General features: G+C 37.7%; 3 protein-coding genes, 3 long non-coding RNA genes and 1 pseudogene across 15 annotated transcripts; 5 read left to right on the top strand and 2 right to left on the bottom strand.

Moving 5' to 3' along the window:
- Nucleotides 1–813: 813 nt before the first annotated feature.
- LOC104776087 (BEL1-like homeodomain protein 10) lies at nt 814–4,252 on the top strand. 3 transcript variants are annotated; one of them, XM_010500091.2, is made up of 5 exons: nt 814–1,348; nt 1,968–2,792; nt 2,965–3,350; nt 3,446–3,506; nt 3,598–4,252. In XM_010500091.2, the coding sequence occupies exons 2-5, from the start codon at nt 2,043–2,045 to the stop codon at nt 4,027–4,029; spliced, it is 1,629 nt and encodes a 542-aa protein (XP_010498393.2). In that variant the 5' UTR covers nt 814–1,348; nt 1,968–2,042; the 3' UTR covers nt 4,030–4,252. The 3 variants fall into 3 exon arrangements, with proteins under 3 accessions (XP_010498393.2, XP_019099085.2, XP_019099084.2); XM_019243540.2 differs by having other exon boundaries at nt 876–965; XM_019243539.2 differs by having other exon boundaries at nt 882–989.
- A 165-nt stretch (nt 4,253–4,417) lies between these two features.
- LOC104776086 (uncharacterized) lies at nt 4,418–6,481 on the top strand. Of its 3 annotated transcripts, none has more exons than XM_087508674.1 (8): nt 4,418–4,719; nt 4,881–4,962; nt 5,058–5,136; nt 5,225–5,303; nt 5,433–5,472; nt 5,554–5,688; nt 5,779–5,916; nt 6,012–6,481. In XM_087508674.1, exons 4-8 carry the CDS (start codon nt 5,225–5,227, stop codon nt 6,277–6,279), a joined length of 660 nt encoding a protein of 219 aa, XP_087364800.1. In that variant the 5' UTR covers nt 4,418–4,719; nt 4,881–4,962; nt 5,058–5,136; the 3' UTR covers nt 6,280–6,481. The 3 variants fall into 3 exon arrangements, with proteins under 3 accessions (XP_087364800.1, XP_010498392.1, XP_087364801.1); XM_010500090.3 differs by having other exon boundaries at nt 4,420–4,719; nt 4,870–4,962; XM_087508675.1 differs by having other exon boundaries at nt 4,457–4,719; nt 4,870–4,962; nt 5,409–5,472.
- A 199-nt stretch (nt 6,482–6,680) lies between these two features.
- On the top strand, nt 6,681–10,257 carry LOC104776085 (uncharacterized). Of its 5 annotated transcripts, none has more exons than XR_015595360.1 (8): nt 6,681–6,853; nt 6,970–7,196; nt 7,572–7,676; nt 7,816–8,145; nt 8,250–8,309; nt 8,395–9,613; nt 9,726–9,856; nt 9,967–10,257. It is a non-coding gene; the product is annotated as an uncharacterized LOC104776085 (long non-coding RNA). The 5 variants fall into 5 exon arrangements; XR_015595358.1 differs by having other exon boundaries at nt 6,729–6,853; nt 9,950–10,257; XR_015595361.1 differs by having other exon boundaries at nt 6,785–6,863.
- Nucleotides 10,258–10,422: 165 nt separating this feature from the next.
- On the bottom strand, nt 10,423–11,917 carry LOC104776084 (uncharacterized protein At1g01500-like; annotated as a pseudogene). Its single transcript, XR_015595353.1, has 2 exons — nt 11,347–11,917; nt 10,423–10,815 (listed from the first exon to the last, which is right to left on the bottom strand). The product of XR_015595353.1 is annotated as an uncharacterized protein At1g01500-like (transcript).
- A 652-nt stretch (nt 11,918–12,569) lies between these two features.
- On the top strand, nt 12,570–13,930 carry LOC147946689 (uncharacterized). Its single transcript, XR_015595354.1, has 4 exons — nt 12,570–12,766; nt 12,962–13,157; nt 13,232–13,325; nt 13,429–13,930. It is a non-coding gene; the product is annotated as an uncharacterized LOC147946689 (long non-coding RNA).
- A 984-nt stretch (nt 13,931–14,914) lies between these two features.
- LOC104776082 (uncharacterized) lies at nt 14,915–15,862 on the bottom strand. Its single transcript, XR_015595355.1, has 3 exons — nt 15,701–15,862; nt 15,551–15,582; nt 14,915–15,368 (listed from the first exon to the last, which is right to left on the bottom strand). It is a non-coding gene; the product is annotated as an uncharacterized LOC104776082 (long non-coding RNA).
- Nucleotides 15,863–16,141: 279 nt separating this feature from the next.
- Nucleotides 16,142–17,506, top strand: LOC104776081 (chlorophyllase-1). Its single transcript, XM_010500089.3, has 2 exons — nt 16,142–16,599; nt 16,679–17,506. Exons 1-2 carry the CDS (start codon nt 16,318–16,320, stop codon nt 17,372–17,374), a joined length of 978 nt encoding a protein of 325 aa, XP_010498391.1. The 5' UTR covers nt 16,142–16,317; the 3' UTR covers nt 17,375–17,506.
- The last annotated feature ends 2,779 nt before the right edge of the window (nt 17,507–20,285 follow it).

Here is a 20,285-nt window from a genome sequence, read left to right as displayed (position 1 = left end):
GTTAAGTCATTTAATCCTTCAATTAAGCAATTGAGCAGACACACACCCACCTTTGTTTTATCTTCATCCTTAAACCAGCTTCTCTCAGGGGCAGTTTTGTTATTTTCATCAAGCTTCTACCTACAATGACGTTTCTATGGTTTTTTTTTTTTTTCATTCGATGGAGTTTTATTTCCGCTACCATGCATAACTGTATCTCCGTTATATCAAACATTTAAAGAAACCCTCCATTCCAAGATATTGAACTACAAAGTGCTCATATTCAAAAAGCTTAATAGATCAGCAAGTTGTATAAAATGTATCGAACAGCATTACAATGAAAGCGAAGAACCAAAAATAAATAAATATATATATATCATATATATATATTTATATAGGATATATATATTTAAAAAGCTGGAATCCAAATCTAGAGTTTAGAATATGTGGCAGGTAATAATTTCAATATTTTGGAGCCTTTACGTACACAAATGAGGATGTCGTTAAAGTTTCGCACGACACCTTCGTAGTGTACGCATAATGGATTATTTCGTTTTAATATTTAGATTCGGTGAACTTTTTATATACTAATGTACTAAATTTTCAATATATGTAAGAACACTAACATATTACAATTCCGTCCTTGCCTTCATGTTTGTTTAGTTCACATACAGTATACGGAAAAGTAGTATGAGGCAAGTCAATGACAACACAACATCATTAGAGTAGTATAATTATATAAATCGATCAATAAAATCCATTTGATTTTTTTTTGTTTGTGTAAGGAATTGTTAATTTTTTTTTATATGTTAAAAGTCGTCATAAGAAACTATTATCGCTAATCCAGAAAAAAACAAGATTTGGTGATATATAGGCTCTCACGTGTTTCTATATGAATGGTTGGCACACAAAAATCCATATTAATTTATTTATACTCTAAGCATCAAAAACAGAAGCTTCTGCCGGGAAAAGATTAAAAATTACAGGTAGCGGTTGTCAAAAAATTTCCGGTAGGATCATTATTCAATCGTTGATATGGCTTAATAATAGTATATATAAAAATGTGTTTTTAAAATATTGGGTTGGTGTCTAAATGTCCCAATGATAAGATGGGTTGGTTTTGTTCTTGTGGAGTGAAAAAAAAAAAAAAATTGTTTTATTTTAGAATTCGCAATTATTATTAATCGTCTCTCTCTCTCTATCTATCTCTCTCGGGATTGGGTCTCAAATCTTTTTTTGTCTTCAACTGTTCGAAACTCTTATGCTTTTGTGTTTCCTGATTCAGCCACATCCACACTTCAACCACAAAACACAATCTCTAGGGTTTTTAATTTTTAACTTTGATTCTCTCTCCCTCCTCAGTCCTCAGGTAGTTCTTTTTTCTTTAAACTTTATAAATCCAAGTTCTTGATTCTTGATTCTCTCTATGATTTATCTTGTACTGTGTTTCTTGTTTACTTTTTTCATCCCATCCCATGCTTTTTGGAAATTCTCCTACAGAGAGATGAAATCATCAAAAAAAACACTTTAGAGCTTCTTTATGTAATAATTGAAATAATTGAAATCTTCTCTGCTTTATGAGTCACTACGTTGAGCTTCCTTTCTACTCTGCATTTTTATTTTTATTTCCATCTTCAAATTAGGGTTTTTTTTTTTTCTCCCAATTCACCTCCATAGATCGAGTATTCCTATACGATTACACAATTCCTGAACTGGTTTTTTTCTGGGTTTCTTCAGTTCTTTACGAAAAACATTTGCTTTTTATCCACAATTTGACTTTAATCCTCGGAACTTTTTTTTTGGCCGATTCTGTTTGGTTGCTTTCGAAACTGTTGTTTGTTGATAACCAAAAAAAAAAAAAAATGAAAAATTTTGTTTGGTGTGAATGATTACGATGTTTTAACCTCTCTTAAGATTCCCATCAGAAACTTTAAAAATTCCACACCTTACACGACTCTTCCTCTTATTTATTTATTTTTTTCTTGCAGGATCTCATTTCCCGACCAAATTCATCGAACTAACAACACAACTCACTGTAATAACACTTTAAAAGAAACAGAACAATGGCGGTTTATTACACAAGTAATGTCGGTTGTTACCAGCAAGAACCAATCTTTCTCAACCATCAACAACAACAACAACAACAACAAGCTTCTTCTTCCTCTGCCGCCGCTTCTTTCACCGTCACCGGCGGTGACAATGTTCGTAACGAGATGGTTTTCATCCCACCCACCACAGGAGACGTTGTAACTGTAAACGGTGCCGTTTCGAGCAGCGATTTAAGTTTCCACGATGGTCAAGGACTGTCTTTAAGTCTCGGCACTCAGATCTCTGTTCCTCCGTTTCAATATCATCAGTACCAGTTGGGTTTCACTCAGAATCCGTCACTTTCTTCAGTCAAGGAAACGTCAACTTATAATGTGGATGAGATGAGTGTGAAGAGCAAAGAGATGTTGTTGTTGGGTCAATCTGATCCTTCCTCTGTTTATGCTGGTAATGGTGGGAATGGTTTCTACAACAATTATCGGTATAACGAGACATCAGGAGGGTTTATGAGCGGTGTTTTGCGTTCTCGGTACCTTAAACCTGCTCAGAGTTTGCTTGATGAAGTGGTTAGTGTCAAGAAAGAACTAAACCAAATGGGTAACAAGAAGATGAAAGTTAACGACTTTAACAATGGTTCCAAGGAGATAGGCAGAGGAGGCAGTGGCGAGTTATCGAGTGATTCTAATGGGAAATCAATTGAGTTATCTACAGTTGAACGTGAGGAGCTTCAGAACAAGAAGAACAAGCTTATGACAATGGTTGATGAGGTAACGAACTTACATCTTTTAAAACTAGTTCTTCAGCTCGGTTCTGTTTCAGTTAAGGTTTGTTAGAACATGACAAATAATGATTTTGCTTTTTTCGATTGATTTTGGATTCCGGATTGAGGGAGTTTATGCTGATGTTTTGCTTGTTGTGTATGTGCTGCTGATTTTGCAGGTAGATAAAAGATATAACCAATATTACCATCAAATGGAAGCATTAGCTTCATCATTTGAGATAGTAGCAGGACTTGGATCAGCTAAGCCTTACACATCAGTCGCTCTCAACAGAATCTCTCGCCATTTCCGCGCTCTTCGTGATGCGATAAAGGAACAGATTCAGATTATTAGAGACAAACTTGGGGAGAAAGGAGGAGAGTCGTTGGATGATCAACAAGGAGAGAGAATACCAAGGCTGAGGTATTTAGATCAACGATTGAGACAGCAAAGAGCTTTGCATCAACAGCTTGGAATGGTTCGACCCGCTTGGAGACCTCAAAGAGGTCTTCCTGAAAACTCTGTCTCTGTTCTTCGCGCTTGGCTCTTCGAACATTTCCTTCATCCGTATGTGTTTCTTCTCTAACAAGTCACAACCTTTTTAATCTCCCATTACAAAACATCTAAGAGACTTCATGGTTTCTTCTGATTTTTATTTGTAGATACCCTAAAGAATCTGAGAAAATCATGCTTGCGAAACAGACAGGACTATCCAAAAACCAGGTAAAACCCTGCTCTTTTTTGTTTGTCTCTCAAAGTTGCACTCTTTGTGTGTTCTGCGTGAATCACTCTGGTTTCTCTGCTCTGCAATCAGGTTGCTAACTGGTTCATAAACGCGAGAGTTCGTCTATGGAAACCGATGATAGAAGAGATGTATAAAGAAGAATTTGGTGATGAATCTGAGTTACTAATCTCCAAATCATCTCAAGAACTCAACAGCACTAACCAAGAAGACTCTTCGTCGCAGCAACAGCAGCAGCAAGAGAACAACAACAACCACCTCACTTATTCATCTGTAGACACAACAAACATTGCCTTCTCATCCGAAATCAAACCGGATCGTGTTTCAGGCAATGATGATGAGCCACAACAACAACAACAACAACAGATGAACCGGTCAGCGGATTACGACACTCTGATGAACTATCAAGGTTTTGGTCTCGATGATTACCGTTACATTGGCGGAAGCAACCAGCAAGAAAGCAGATATTCCAATTCCCACCACTTACATGACTTTGTTGTTTGATATAATCGGTTCTTGGCACAAAGGACATGATTCTTGAAGCACAAGAAAAATGTGCTTTTGCAATTTTATAGTTTTAGGCATGATACACCCATTTCTCTGTGGAATATAATAGTAGATGTCTAGGGTTGCTTTTTGTGTATAGTACATTCGTAAGCCAAAAATATATTGATATATGTGTGTATAAGATTCACGGTGGTATAAAGGATACTTGCAAGTGTGACCATCCTTTCAATTTAATTTCTTGATCTGTGGTACTATATTTCAAGATTCCTCTGTATACAGATCTCACACTGGATAATACAAACGGCATGCTGTTCTAATTTTTTAAAACCAAACGGCGCTCAAGCTCGTTCTTTTTACTGGGACTGTGCTACTCAAAACGGCACGTAGTTTTACGAGTCAGTGTCTACTGAGTTACGATCGTAACGACGACCTCAGAGCTATCAGTGCTCCGATTCCAATGGTGGTTTTTCAGGTACCAGGTTTATCACCGGAGCTTATTCCTCTCCGTTTTACTCCTAGACCACTTGGATTTTCAATTCGTAGGAGAGGTACCTTATTCCGGCCATTGTCAGCGATCGGAGATTCTCGATCCGGTGAACCAGATTCAGAGTCTCGGAACCGTATGTTCATTCTCGGGATGGGATTCGTCGGAGGCTTTTTCGCTCAGCAGCTCAAAGAAGCTGACTGGTCTGATATCAATTTCTCTCCTTCTAATCAATTTCATAATCAATAGGATACTGCGGAGTGTAATCTTGGCTAGGTTCATATGATTATGGACATGGTGATACCAAATCCATACTTGTTGGAACATTTTAGGGGTTAATGGTGAGGTTTTAGGTTGGTTTCAGGGAGTTGCAGGAGTGATACGAAGAAGAAAGAATGGGAAAAGAGAGGAATTGATTTTAATTTATTCTCTGCAGATTTAACTGAGTAAGTGTTTTTTTTTTTTTTTTTATCAGCACTGTTTCATGATGATAATCTCTGAATCTGAGTCTTGAACTCTTTTTGGTTTCCTTCTTAATCAGATTGAGCTTGCTAGAAACAGTGAAAGATTACACTCACCTGCTTGTTTCGATTCCACCTTTAGCAGACATTGGTGATCCGGTTTGTTTTCTTTCAACAGCTTTTATTGTTTGATATCTCTTTCCCCGATTGACAAAAAAACTTATCTTTTTGATCATTTGTAAAAAAGATGTTGCGGAATGTAGAACTTGTCAGAGAAAAGCTTTTGAGTGGAAATCTTCAATGGCTTTGTTATCTCTCATCAACAAGTATTTCCCTTTCTTATTGTTATATAAATGCTTTTGCTTTCATAGTAGACTTGGAATCTGCAACTCTCTTCTTCTACTGGTCAATCTCTTTTTTTTTGGTTTTAGTTGAGTAAAAGATGATGCTTGCAGGTGTGTATGGAGATTGTGGTGGTGCGTGGGTTGATGAAGAGTAAGTTTATTTCTTTCGAATTTCATATTTTCTGTTTCATAATAAGCATAAGATGGTGACTCTAAAGGTCGTTCATTGCAGTCATGCTCCAAATCCTAAAACTAAGTCAGCCAAACTGAGGTTAGCTGCAGAGGAAGGATGGTTACGCTTGGGTCGTGATCTTGGTGTTTCGACTCAAGTCCTTCGACTTGGGGGTATCTATGGACCTGGTCGAAGGTTGTTTACAGCTTCTGCTTGTGCTTTACCTACAGCCTACTTAGGCTTTTGAAGAAATCTGTTTTTCAAAATGAATGTTTCTTGCTGCAGTGCGATTGATACCTTGTTAAAGCGGGATCGTTTATCTGAAGGTCAAAAGAGAAGAGCGTCCCGGAAATTCACATCAAGAGTCCACGTTGAAGATATATGCCAAGTTCTTCAAGCTGCCACTGTGAAGCCATCATCAGGGTATATATTTATGTATAATCCTTTTTCATGTCCAATTTCTGAGATAAAATATGATCCTTCTTTTTTTGAGGTTGATGATCCAACCATTATTGCAGGGAAATCTACAATGTTGTCGATGACGATCCAGCACCAAGAGAAGAGGTGTTTGAATATGCCTTGGAGTTGATTGAAAAAAGATGGCCAGGGATTATTGAAACAAAACCGTTCCCATTTGTGTATGAGTCTCGGGAGCAGAGTTCATTGAGAGGTGAAAAGCGAGTCCGTAACCAGCACATGAAGAATAAACTAGGAGTGAAATTGCTATATCCTTCGTACAAGTCAGGATTGCAAAGCATAGTCGAGAAGATGGACAACCCTTTTTGAGCAAAGAACGAAATAAAACTGATGTGGAGAATCTGTCTCATGTTTTCTGTAGAGAAGTAGTGACTCTTAGTACAGACAGATCACAGATGTAGCCTATCCTGTTTTTTCTTCTGCATTCTGTTTGTTTGATTGTCTCATTGGTAAAGATAATCCCCACGAAACAATGGAAAAAGAGAATAAAACAAAAGAGGTATACGAAGAATGACTAAATCCTTTATTACTGTCTGGACCAAAAGCTCTCCTTCGATGTAGAATCCCTGGCTAAGGAGGATTTACTCCACTTGGTGCTGCCTTTTCATAGAAGACTTAAACGTGGAGCTTTTGGTACTTGAACTAGGATCCATCTTCAGAACTATTCCTTCTGGCTTTCCTAGTTTCTGGAACACAAGATCTTTACATTTACTGCGGACATAACTTATCTACCACACGGTTTTTACATCTCTTGTAATTTGGTAACACGTGTCTCTGTGCATATAGGACACGTAGGATCATACTTCTCTGTTTTACTTGCCACTGTCTCTAAGCATTCCGCATGGTAAACATAGCCACACGCTAGAACAGCAGCAATTGGAAGGTCAAGCCTGGCAAGCTACTACATCTCAAGAATTTAGTTGATTGAAATTGTTAATTCAAATTTGGTTTTTCTTTTTTTTTTTGAATTTTTGGGAATTGATATGAAAGTTTCGACAGATAATTGAAGGGAGAGACGAGAAAGTGGTGAGGCAGATGTGGGATGTGTACGGTCGCTCCACCCTCGGTTCTGGCGAGAAGCTGCCTTTCGAGGCGGCGTATGAGTTTCTCTCTCATCAGTGAATCCGCCGCTGTTCGCTACGGTGCCGTTTTTGATATCGCCAAGTTGTCACTTGTTCGCTTTGTGAAGTCAGCGTCTACTCCGGCCCGGCCCGGCCCAATCGTCGGTGAGTTGTGAAGAATTAGAGATGAATGAAAAAAGCCCAAAATATTTTTTTTAGTGTATATAGATTTAACCATCTAGAACATACAATTAAACCGCCTTTATTTATAAAACCGTCTTTTATAATTTGTGATTCATGATCTGCACCGTCGATTGCGTTATACTAAAACAATTAACAACCGTAGGATCTATTCGAAATCCTAATCCGATTCGGTTTTGGGTTTTGCTCCCCCTCTGTATATATATATATATATTATATATATGAAAAAATGTGATCGATGATTGTTCATAGCTTCTGTATCCTTTTTTTTGTTTTGCATGTCGATGATTCTTATTGCTTTCTTTGATTATGTTTCTAATCTCTTTATCATCTATTTAGGGTTTTGCTCGATTTATTAACATCAGTTTAATTCTCGTTGATCTCTAATGGTCAACCCTACTTGTTGATCTTTTGCGTCGATTTGCGATGGATGGATCGATCGAGGTACGTTGTTATCTACGCATATATATATCACTCGGATATTTTGCTTACATATTTTCACGTAGAATCCGTTTTCTGGTATGTGTTTCGTCCGTATGAAGTCTTAAGTTTCTAACTCTGTTTTGTTTTGGTATTCTTGTAGAGATTTGCATGGGACAAACATGTCCTGATCAGTTCCCGTTGATCCAATCATCAACTCTCATCGATGCTTATCATCGACCCTCATCGATACTTATCAACGACCCTCGTTGATCCAATCATCAACCCTCGTTGATTCTAACCGTCAACCCTCGTTGATTCTAACACCATCAACCCTCGTTGATCCAATCAGCAACCCTTGTTGATATATATAATCAAGGCTCGTTGATCCAATCATCATTCATCAACCGTTGTGGGTATATCTAATCAACGCTCTGTGTATATCTTCTAATGAAAGAAGGAAAGATCTTGTAGATGTCTCTGTTATTTTCATGTAAGTTTTGTTGTTTTTCTTAATATGACTATCCTTTTATATCTCCTTATCTAAACCGATGATCTTATTTTTATGGTTTGGCTTGTCTTGTTCGGATGATCCAGGAGTAACGCCTTATCGCTTATTCGGGATGGATTGTTGAGTTTTCAGGCCTGTCCATCGAGGTACATTCTTGTCTATGCCTAATGTGTTTCTCAATCTTCTGATTAGATTTGGATGATTCATTCTTTTTCGCTTTCTGTCTTGTAGGTATAACGCATTCATATAGAGGCGCATGGACAAAAACACATATGATCATCTCTCGATGGTCTTATGATCAACTCTCGTTGTTCTTATGATCATCTCTCGATGGTCTTATGATCAACTCTCGTTGGTCTCTTTATCATCTCTCGATGGTCTTATGATCAACTCTCGTTGGTCTCTTTCTCATCTCTCGATGATCTTCCAATCAACTCTCGTTGGTTATGATCAGCTCTCGTTGGTCTTATGATCAACTCTCGTTGGTCTTTTTATCATCTCTCGATGATATTACAATCAACGTCTCTCGTTGGTCTTTCAGTCAACTCTCGTTAGTCTTATGATCATCTCTCGATGGTCTTATGATCAACTCTCGTTGGTCTCTTTATCATCTCTCGATGATCTTCCAATCAACTCTCGTTGGTTATGATCAGCTCTCGTTGGTCTTGTGATCAACTCTCGTTGGTCTTTTTATCATCTCTCGATGATCTTCCAATCAACGTCTCTCGTTGGTCTTTCAGTCAACTCTCGTTGGTCTTTCAATCAACTCTCGTTGGTGTTATGATCATCTCTCGATGATCTTCCAATCAACGTATCTCGTTGGTCTTATGGTCAACTCTCGTTGGTCTTCCAATCATCTCTCGATGATCTTCCAATCAACGTCTCTCTCGTTGGTATTATGATCAGTTCTCGTTGGTCTCATCATATCATCTTTTGATGATCCTCCAATCAACCCTCGTTGATCTTGTTATCATCTCTCGATGATCATCCCATCAATCTCTCGTTGATCAGATCATATATATCATCTCTCTCGATGATCTGATTATCAACTCTCGTTGATGTAAGTGTCATCTCTAGATGATATGATATCATATCATCAACTCTCTTTGATCCTAATCAACCCTCGTTGACAAAGAAAGGATTAGACTTAACACAGCTTCCAGAGGTTTATGTTTGGTCTTTCAAACTGACCAGAAACAGATGTACAAGAGAGTAAGGAGGGGATGTATCTGACCTTTGCCATGACAGGTGCGCTTGCTTGGCAGGTCATAAACCCTTCATAAAAAAGATGACAGTTTTTGGTTTCGTGGAAGGATGGGAGATGGTACGGAATTGGTTAAGTTTTGTTCTTGGCCCAGCGCTCCTCCTTCCCTCCGGACTGTGTGTCTTGTTACTCTCTGATACTTGCTGTTTCATATGCATCTTGATAAACCTGAAGAGTTGTAAAGAGGTTGGTCCCTGTATCCTCTAATGATAAGGTTTTTAATTTCCTTCAATTGGTTAGCCTATCACTTATGATGACTTTTGTCTGATTGTTACTTGTCCTAATTGCTTGTACTTAGAGACCATCTAAAGTGAGCAAGCCCCTGTCCGTTATATAATACTTTGGCTTACAAACGAGAAAGTAGCAAACGGAATCCATCAGCTCAAATGTGAAAGATCAATCTGCAAAAGCGAGTAGGAATGTTTTAAGGTTGGCTATGGATCCTTTTCTGTTCTAGATAAATTGTATTCTTTTGCTTTTCTGAATTCTCTTTAACAACTGAAGAAGAAGAAAACTGTGTAGACTTGTTGTTGGCCTAGGTTTTGGAAAAAAATGATTCGTGTATTGAAAAAACCATGGAGAGCTTATGAACACCGGAGGAATGTTAAGGTAAGGATTTGCATAAGTAGAATATGTATTGGCAAGAGTTAGTTCGGACTTTTTTGTTGCGAAGGCAGAGAAGCAAAGTTTGTGAAAGTGGAAGATAATTTTTCTTTTTATCTTGTATTCTTGTGGATGATGAGAAGTGAGTCTGACACTCTATATAATCAATAAGTACAACATGTATTTCATGGTTAAGAGTTATAAGAATTCTTACTCTGGTTCTTACATGTACATGATTGAAACTACTTGTGCAGGATCATGATGGTTGTACGTTTAAGCTAGAAACGTAACTCATATTGGCAAATCAATAGTTTAAGTCAAATATGTTCAAAGGCTCTGAAGCCAAAAAATTCAGTAAATTAGAATTTGTAGAACCTCTAGTTGCAGGCTAGTTTGCAAGTTTTCATCAGCCAAATTTTGGATAACAAAAAAAGCTATACGCTCACTCGTTTATATACAGCAAAACAAAAGCCAAAATATCCACAACCAAAGTGTTTGATTCACATCAAGCCCCAAATACAAACGGTGAGGATTCTTTCAACATTTCAAGGTAAAAAGAGGTGCAAATGTATATACATTACTAAACTAGCTAGAGAAGCCTCCTCCTGAAGTTTCTGGTAGTTGATTGGTAAAGTACGAACGAGAAGACCAACACAGACACCTAGTCCAATCCCAACACCAACCATTACACCTGCATTAAACCATGACATCTCTCCATCTATACACTCACTTCTCCAATACATGTCTCCTTCGTATTCCTCTTTGTAATTCATGTACTCTGTTGCCTACAGACAAAAGGAATGATACTTACTTTACAAAGAGTGATAATTTAAAAAATGGTCCATCCCCAAAGAATGCAACAGACTTTAACCCACAACATTACAACAATGCAAATATTGGGGAATTGTGTAAGTGAAAAAGATATGTGGGTCATAGAAGCAGCAGGCAAGGATAAGAACTTAAAGATAAAGGAGGCAAATGAGAATTTCTATATATCTCTTCAGTATGTCTAGGCTACATGGAGATTGGCCCTTCAATTTATACAAGAATTCTATCTTCATAAAACTACCAACAAACATGTAATCAACATCAGAAGTTTTATGAAATAAGAGGATCCAAAAACTATCACAACATGTTATGAAATAAAAGTTTTTGATCAGGGATAGTAATTAATGTGTTGAACACAAAACAAAATGTTCAAGAAAACTGGGAGGCATTGGGAAGAAAGATCATTGTATCAGGCATACGCTATATATATCTTAGAACAATGAAAAGAACAAATTTTTAATCATGGCAAATGACGAGTTGAAAGTTACCTGAAGATCAAGTGCAGAGGAGGTGTCTTTATGAGGCTGCAGTTTCATACTCAGGAATTGAATCTAATGCTAATCTTCCACTCTGCTTCTTTCTCAAACCAAGTTGAAGAGTCTTGGTTAAGTCTTGAGAAGCAACCAGTAACATAGACCTCGATAGTTGGCAATGGAGACGATAAGTCTTGACTCTTCTCCTTAAGGAAACCAGACCCTGCAGTGATCTCAGTCTCTCAAGTCATCTTCCCATCGATTGTTTGATTCCCCCCAGTAAACCCATTACTATCTGACATCTCAAGAGTTCCAGACAAGACAAGCTCAGCTTTGTCAAAAGTCTCAAACTTCATTACGGAGAAGAAAAAGGAAAAGATGAAGTTTGAAGAATCACAAACGCTCTTACCGGTGAGAAAACCTGTAAGTGGAGGTTGTCTCACTCTCAGCCGTGATCGCAAACGTGCAGGTTGCAAGCTTTGGGTTCTAGCTGCATTTCTACTCTTGGCATTTGGTTCTATGTTAACCGGTTCCGTCTCACTCAAAGGAATCGGTTTGTTCCACTCTGTCGACGGCGTTAACGGCTTCTCTCTCTCTCTCTACTCCAGCCCAACCCGGCCCAATCGCCGTTGATTTTTGAAGATGAATGAAAAAAGCGCAAGAAATAATTTAGTGTATATGTAGGGAATAAATATTTAATACTGAAAATTGTAACCTTATTAATCGATGGTTAAATTAAATCATTTTATCTGTGAGAAAAAAAAATGAAATAGCGTTTTCGTTCGACATTGTTTAGAAAAATATAGCAGCCAAAAATAAAGATTGGTCTATTTAATTTTGGATTATTATCGATACTTAAAATAAATGAAAAATAGGCCAAGATGGTTAAAACCTAGTTATATCGAGAATCATCTAGATAATTTAAAAGAAATTGTTGAAATAAATATCTAAACAAAAACTAGGCCAAAGATGGTTAAACTTCTAGAACCATCTAGATAATTTTTAAGAAATTGGTGAATTTTGGAATGACGATCACGCGCGAACATATTAACCGACTTTATAATATTTATAAACCGTCTTTTCTTATTTGTGATTCCTCTGCACCGTCGATTGTGTTACCTAAAACTAATAACAACCGTAGGATCTAGCTGAAATCCTAAACCGATTTGGTTTTGGGTTTTGCTCCCCCTCTCTGTATATATATGAAAAAGTGGTCGATGATGGTTCATAATTCATCGCTTCTGTATCCTTTTTGCTTTGTTTTGCATGCCGATGATTTTTATTGCTTTCTCTAGTGTTTCTAATCTCTTTATCATCTCTTTAGGGTTTTACTCGATTTATTAACATCTGATCATCCTCCTCGTTGATGACTCTAATGATCAACCCTTGTTGTTGATTTTTTTGCATCGATTTTGCGATTGATCGATCCATCGAGGTACGCTGTTGTTATCTACGCATATCTATATATATATATATATATATATATATATATATATCTTGTTATTACTATGTATGAATCTCTCTGGTTTTTTGCTTACATGTCTCGTAGAATTCGATTACCGGTTTGTGTTTCGTCCGTATGAAGTCTTCTTCTGACTCTGTATTCTGTATTTTTGATTTTCTTGTATAGATTTTACATATGCGTACGGGGAAAAACATGTTCTCATCAATTCTCGTCGATCCAATCATCGACCCTCGTCGATACATATCATCAACCCTTGTTGACATATCTAATCATCAACCCTCGTTGATCAACAAGAAGAAGTCTGTGTATATCTTTCTAATTAGAGAAGGAATGATCTTGTAGATTTCTGTGTTCTTTTCATGTAAGTTTTGTTTCTTTTCTTTATATGACTATCTTTATATATCTCCTTACCTAACCGATGATTTGCTTGTTAAGGTTTGGTTTGTGTTGTTCTGATGATCCGGGAGTGTCGCTGATCCTTAACGCTTATTCGGGATGGATTGTTGAGTTTTCAGGCCTGTCCATCGAGGTACATGCTTGTCTATGACTTGTTTCTCAATCTTCTGGTTAGATATCATGTAAAAATTGGATAACAGTCTCTGACGCATTCTGTTTCGTATTTTGTCTTGTAGGTATTGATATCTTCGCGCAAGGACAAAAACACATCAGATCAATTCTCGTTGGTCTTATGATCAACTATCTCGTTGGTCTTTTTATCATCTCTCGATGGTCTTATGATCAACTCTCGTTGGTCTTATGGTCTTATGATCATCTCTCGATGATCTTCCAATCAACTCTCGTTGGTCTTCATATCATCTCTTGATGGTCTCTTTATCATCTCTCGATGATCTTCCAATCAGCTCTTGTTGGTCTTATGATCAACTCTCTGGTTGGTCTTTTTATCATCTATCGATAATACTCCAATCAACCCCAGTTGATCTTGTTATCATCTCTTGATAATGCTCCTATCAACCATCGTTGATCTTGTTATCATCTATTGATAATGCTACTATCAACTCTCGTTGATCTTGTTATCATCTATTGATAATGCTACTATCAACTCTCGTTGATCTTGTTATCATATATTGATAGTTCTCCTATCAACCATCAACTATCGTTGATCTTGTTATCATCTTTTGATAATGCTCCTATCAACCATCGTTGATCTTGTTATCATCTCTTGATAATACTCCAATCAACCCCAGTTGATCTTGTTATCATCTCTTGATAATGCTCCTATCAACCATCGTTGATCTTGTTATCATCTATTGATAATGCTACTATCAACTCTCGTTGATCTTGTTATCATCTATTGATAATGCTACTATCAACTCTCATTGATCTTGTTATCATTTATTGATAATGCTCCTATCAACCATCATTGATCTGATCATATCATCTCTCGATGATCCTCCCATAAAGTGTCGTTGATCCTAATCAACCCTCGTTGACAAAGAAAGGAATAGACTTAACACTTGCAGAGGTGTATGTTTGGTCTTTCAAACTGACCAGAAATAGATGTAAAGAGAGAGTAAGGAGGGAATGTATCTGACCTTTGCCATGAAAGGTGCGCTTGCTTGGCATGTATTTTTTTTTTAACAAACCTTTGGGGAGAGCTTATCAAAAACGGAAAGTGTGATGGGAAGGATTGCAATAGTTAGTTAGGCCTTTTATGTTGCAAGGGCAGAGCAACAAAGTTTGTGAAAGTGGGAAATATAGATTTTTTTTTTTTTTTTTTTTTTTTTTTTTTTTTTTTTTTTTTGTATCTTGTATTCTTGTGGGTGATGAGTAGTAGTGAGTCTGGCACTCAATAATCAATATGTATAACATGTATTTCATGGTTAAAGAGTTATAAGAATCTTACTCTGGTTCTTACATGTACCTGATTGGAACTACTTATGCAGGATCATGATGGTTGTCCGTTTAAGCTAGAAACGTAACTCTTATTGGCAAATCAATAGTTTAAGTCAAATATGGTCAAAGGCTCTGAAGCTAAAAATCCAGTTAATTAGAACTTGTAGACCCGTCTAGTTACAGAGCTAGTTTGCAAGTTCTCATTAGCCAAATTCTGAATACAAAAATGGCTATTCTCTCAGCAAAACAAATACCAACATAACATATCCACACCCAATGTGTTTATTTCACATCACACCCAAGTACAAACGGTTTTCAAAAGAGGATTCTCTCAAAATTTCAAGGTAAAAAAAAAAAATAAGGTGCAAATTTATACATTTACTAAACTACCAACAAACAAGTAATCAATGGGGAAAGAAGAGGATCCAACATGTTACGAAATCTAAGTTTTTCATCAGGGATAGTAATTAATGTGTTGAACACAAAACAAAATGTTCAAGAAAACTGGGAGGCATTGAGAAGAAAGAGGATTGTACCAGGCATATGCTATATCTTTAAAACAATGACAACTTGAAAGTTACCTGAAGATCAGGTGCAGAGGAGGTGTCTTTCTGAGGCTCTGCAGTTTTATACTCAGGGATTGAATTTAATGCCAATCTTCTACTCTGCTTCTTTCTCAAACCAAGTTGCAGAGTCTTGGTTAAATCGATGGGTTTTCCTGAGAAGCAACCAGTAACATAGACCTCAATAGTTGGCAATGGATACCATAAGTCTGACCATTTATGCTCTTCTCCGTAAGACACCTATTCTCAAGGGTAGAAAACAGAGGCCTCCTGGAGGAAATGCTTATCGACCCATCAATAATATTAGAATGTGACTGGAGCAAATATATTCTCTAACCTTAACATGAACAGGGCTTGCCAAGGATACATCTTCCCAGAGAATATAAATACATGAGAGACAGCAAAAGATGTAGATCACTCATTACAGTTAGAAAAAAAGCTTTCTAAACATGAATCTATACAGACAGACGATGATACGACTTGTTACCAAAATCTATATGCCACCTTTAACGAGTGAGCACAACCAACCAAAGGATGAAATATCTCTTGATCTTTAACACTCCAGAAAAAAAAGACTTGTGCCCATTAAAGGAGCCGTAAGAATCGAAGTTGTGACCATCTCTTCTGAGTTTGCGGATTTCTGACTTCTGAGTTTGGGAGTCTTTTATTTTGTTGTTAAAATACAATGGTTATGCTTAACTCTACTAAATTACAAATTTACAATCATTCTTAATTAACAAATTCATGATTCTGCAGCAGCACATCATCTCTTGCCTCTTGTTGGTATGTGTTTATTGTTGTTGGGTGTATTCAATAATTTTGCCTAGTTCATTGTATCCACACACTACACTATTATAACAAACTTTTAACATTTCGAATCAACACGTGCTTTTTTATGTTTGCGGAGCCCATGCATTTATCGTTTCCAATGAAAATAATTTGTTACATTTTATTACGAGAAGCCGATGACCACAGAAAAAAACAAAAAATGGATAAGAAAAATCTCATCTATATAATATACAAACAAGTAGCTAGATCTCGAAATATTCATACATAGTAAAATCTTGACACCACTCTCTCTCTATCTTTACTCTTTTATAAATAATGTTACAAATGGAGGCCATAGATCATGACAGTCAGACGCTTCTCTCGGTGGCAACACCCGCTGCGTTTGAGATAGGCAGCCTTCCGACAACCGTGATAACGGCGGATCCATCGGGAAACGATTTAACGGCGCCACCAAAGCCGGTGATAATCATTTCCCCAACAGTCGCCGGAACTTATCCCGTCGTTTTATTCTTCCATGGCTTTTATCTCCACAACTACTTCTACTCTAATCTTCTTAACCACGTCGCTTCTCATGGCTACATTCTTATTGCCCCACAGGTAATTATATTTACATTAGTATTACTGCTTGTTAGGTTAATCTGTATAAACTGGTAACATATATATCTTGGAATGATAGTTGTGCAAATTAATGCCGCCGGGAGGGCAAGTGGAAGTGGACGATGCTGGAAGTGTTATAAACTGGACATCAGAGAACCTCAAAGCTCACCTCCCACGTTCAGTAAACGCTCATGGCGAATACACTGCACTCGTGGGACACAGCCGTGGCGGGAAAACCGCGTTTGCGGTTGCGTTAGGCCACGCCGCAACATTAGACCCGTCATTCAAATTTTCAGCTTTAATAGGAATCGATCCAGTAGCAGGAGCCAACAAATGCATGAGAACAGATCCGCATATCTTAACCTATAAACCGGACTCGTTCGAGCTGGACATACCGGTTGCAGTGGTGGGAACCGGACTCGGACCGAAGAGGAAAAACGTGATGCCGCCATGCGCACCAGCGGACTTGAACCATGAGGAGTTTTACAAAGAGTGTAAGGCGACGAAATCTCATTTCGTGGCTGCGGATTTTGGACATATGGATATGTTGGACGATGATTTGCCCGGTTTTGTCGGGTTTATGGCCGGTTGTATGTGTAAGAATGGGAAAGGAAAAAAGAAAGAGATGAGGAAATTTGTGGGTGGCATTGTGGTTGCGTTTCTCAAGTATAGTTTATGGGGTGAAAAATCGGAGATTCGACGGGTTGTGAAGGATCCTTTGGTGTCTCCGGTGAGACTTGATCCTACACCGGAGTGGGAAGAAGCTTCTGGTTAACTCGTCAAGAATTGTGGTTTTATGCAGTAGATGTAATTCATATTGTACACGTTATTTCTCTATCTAAAATAAATGCTAATGTAACTGTGGAAATATCTAAACCATGTGAGTATCGAGATAAGATTTTCAAAATGAGAGGTGAGATAGAATCTAAGAAAAATCTAAAAGAAGAGTGAACTATAGTTTTGAATTGACAGGCTAGCTTAGCCTGTAAACAATAAGTGTCAAATGGAGACAAAAAAAAAAGTAATGGTCTTCGACTCTTCGTATCTACCTAGTTTGGTCAAGAATGTCTAGTTTAGAAAGAAATATCAAGAACTCAAAACTTATATAAAGAATTTATCTATGTATTAAATTTTAGAAAAATAACTCAAAAATTAAATTGTCTCAACAATCTCACAATATTTCAATTTATTAATCTATCAATAACAACACCTTGCATTTTTTTTTTTTGAATTTAATGTTAAATTATATTCAAAAACAAAAATACTTTTGTACAACTAGTGCAGCAGTTTGTTTAAAGACTTAAAACAGAGTTCAAAAGACAATAGAATCAATATCTATTGCTAAGCCAGGAGAGTAAATCATTAGCATATCGTTGATCCCCAATGAGGCCAATAGCCAAAAGTTGTGTTCTCATCTGTTTGTCGATATGGTGGATGAGGTATGATGCAGGTCTCGGTGTTTCCCCGTGTTTCTGACCGTTACGTTCCTGCCAAATCGTATACACCGTTAACTGCAGAATAAAGCAAGCAAGATAACCATATGTCTGATCCTTCCAGTTGCTACAAGCGGATACAATTGTCGAGTTCCAGCTGGTGGAGAAACGTGACTTGTAGACATTCTTTGCCACGTTTGTCCAAATCTCCGAGCAAAAAGTACATGAGAAAAATAAATGATCACGAGATTCAGGTGAATTGTTGCATAGAACACAGTCGCCACTATCAGCGGTGGACCATTGTGCGGTGCGGTCCCCAGTGGATAGCCTGTTACGGACTGCCAACCAGGTGCAGAAAGAGTGTTTTGACGTGGCATGAGTGAACCAAACCGAACGATACCATGGAACCTTATCAGAAGCGGATCGAATCTGATGCCATGTTTCCTTTGTTCAAAAACTTGGGTGAAACTTATCATTTTTTCCTTTCCAAAGAACAACATCAGTGCAGGAGTTGGAGAGTTCCCGCTGAATTGAGAGTTTTTCTTCTATTTTATTAAGTTGTTGCAGGCGGTATTGTCGTTGATGCCTTCTACCCCACGCATCAGCAACCGTCATATGTGTGCTTATCCCCATGTCGATACTTCCTCTCTCTCCTACCATATCAACCAACCGACCAAGACTCGACCAATTATCAAACCAGAAAGAAGTGCAAAGCCCATTATTTACTTCGTTTCTACATAAAAGTGCTGCCACTAGCCTGAACTTTAATAGTTTCCTCCACATCCAAGAACCAGTGGAAGTAGCTTTCACACATGATATGTTACAGTTTTGACTCACTTTGACCCGTTTATTTGATAGTTTTGTAGTTGTTTGAGTCCTTTTCAGGTTATAATAAGAGGCTAGGAAGCTAAAAGCAAGGATTGGAACAGCAGGAGCAATCAGAGCAGAAAGAAGTTGAATTGGAGCAGAAAAGCTGATTTTAGACCCAGGAGCACATGCTCCCGATTTCCGAGCACATGCTCCCAACTCTACGGTTTCATGACGACACGTGGCAAGCATCTAGGCGCCGATTCCCTGCCTAATTCCCCTTATTTTAGGCGATCCTTTGTGAGAGAAAGAGGGTTGAGATCGCTTTTTAATAGGGAGATTTGAATTTGGAATCTTTCCTTATTTTTCTCTACTTGTATGCTATTTAACCTAGAGTTTTTAGGAGAGATACATATACCTTTTTCTTTTAGTTTTTGAGCGACGCTTTGGTGAGAGGGAGAAGAGCGGCTACCTTGTGAAGCATATTCTGAACCTTTGTGATTTTTATATTTTTATGCTATTGAATTTCTCATCTATGTTGGTTATTCATTTCTCTATGTCTGAGTAGTTTTCTTTGCTAGATTAGGGGTTTCAAAAGGAGTTTCATGGGTTAGCAACAGAACACAAATAGGGCTTTGTATAATCGATTGTCTTCACCATTGTTAGACTTAATGCTTAGGTTGATTTGATCACCCAATCTATGATTCTAGGTTTATCTATTCAACAAAAGTGTAATAGGTTGCTAGAAAAGACATTAGTGGGCAAATTATCCTAGACCTGCGAAAGTTGATGTGTAGGTGATTTGTGAACTTATCATTCCTGTTCTTTAATGCTTGTCTGCGATTCTGGGCTCAAACAACAGTTTAGGGTTTATGGACCGCCGAGCATGTGCTCCGGATGTCTGAACACGTGCTCCGCGTTTCCGCACAGAATCGATCAGATAGAGTTATTGATACCACGACAGTGGATCAGTTTATATTTATGTTTGAGTTCTAGACTGATACTTAATCTATGCCCTGAATAGTTGTTTAGTTGCTATCTCTGAAATTCCCGAGAATTACCCCTGATCTAGTGTTTTGCTTATTGCCTTTTTATACCGTTTTAATCACGTTACTGTTACCAAACAAACCCAACTTTGAATTGTCTTAGCTTGAAATTGAACCAATAGAACCATAGAGTAAAACTTGGTCTTCGTGGGATTCGACCCCTAAGTTCTACTTCTTTGCTGTGCACTTGCAGTAGGAAAATAGGGTTTAAAACTCTGTGTATCAAGTTTTTGGCGCCGTTGCCGGGGACCAAATTTTTACCTTTGGTTTTCGGCGAAATTACTAGACTAAGACCTTACTGATTTGTCTTTCTGCTTCTTCTTTGCGTGTGTTTCAGGTGCATGTCAAGAAGATCTACAAGAAGAAACAACACCGAAGAACTAGTTGCTTTGTCAGCCGC

The sequence above is a fragment of the Camelina sativa genome, chromosome 3, assembly GCF_030686135.1.
Source record: "Camelina sativa cultivar CO46 ecotype springtype chromosome 3, ASM3068613v1".
In the NCBI taxonomy this organism is placed as follows: Eukaryota; Viridiplantae; Streptophyta; class Magnoliopsida; order Brassicales; family Brassicaceae; genus Camelina; species Camelina sativa.
Note: the sequence above shows the minus strand (reverse complement) of the source record. Positions and strands in the feature narration are given on the sequence as shown.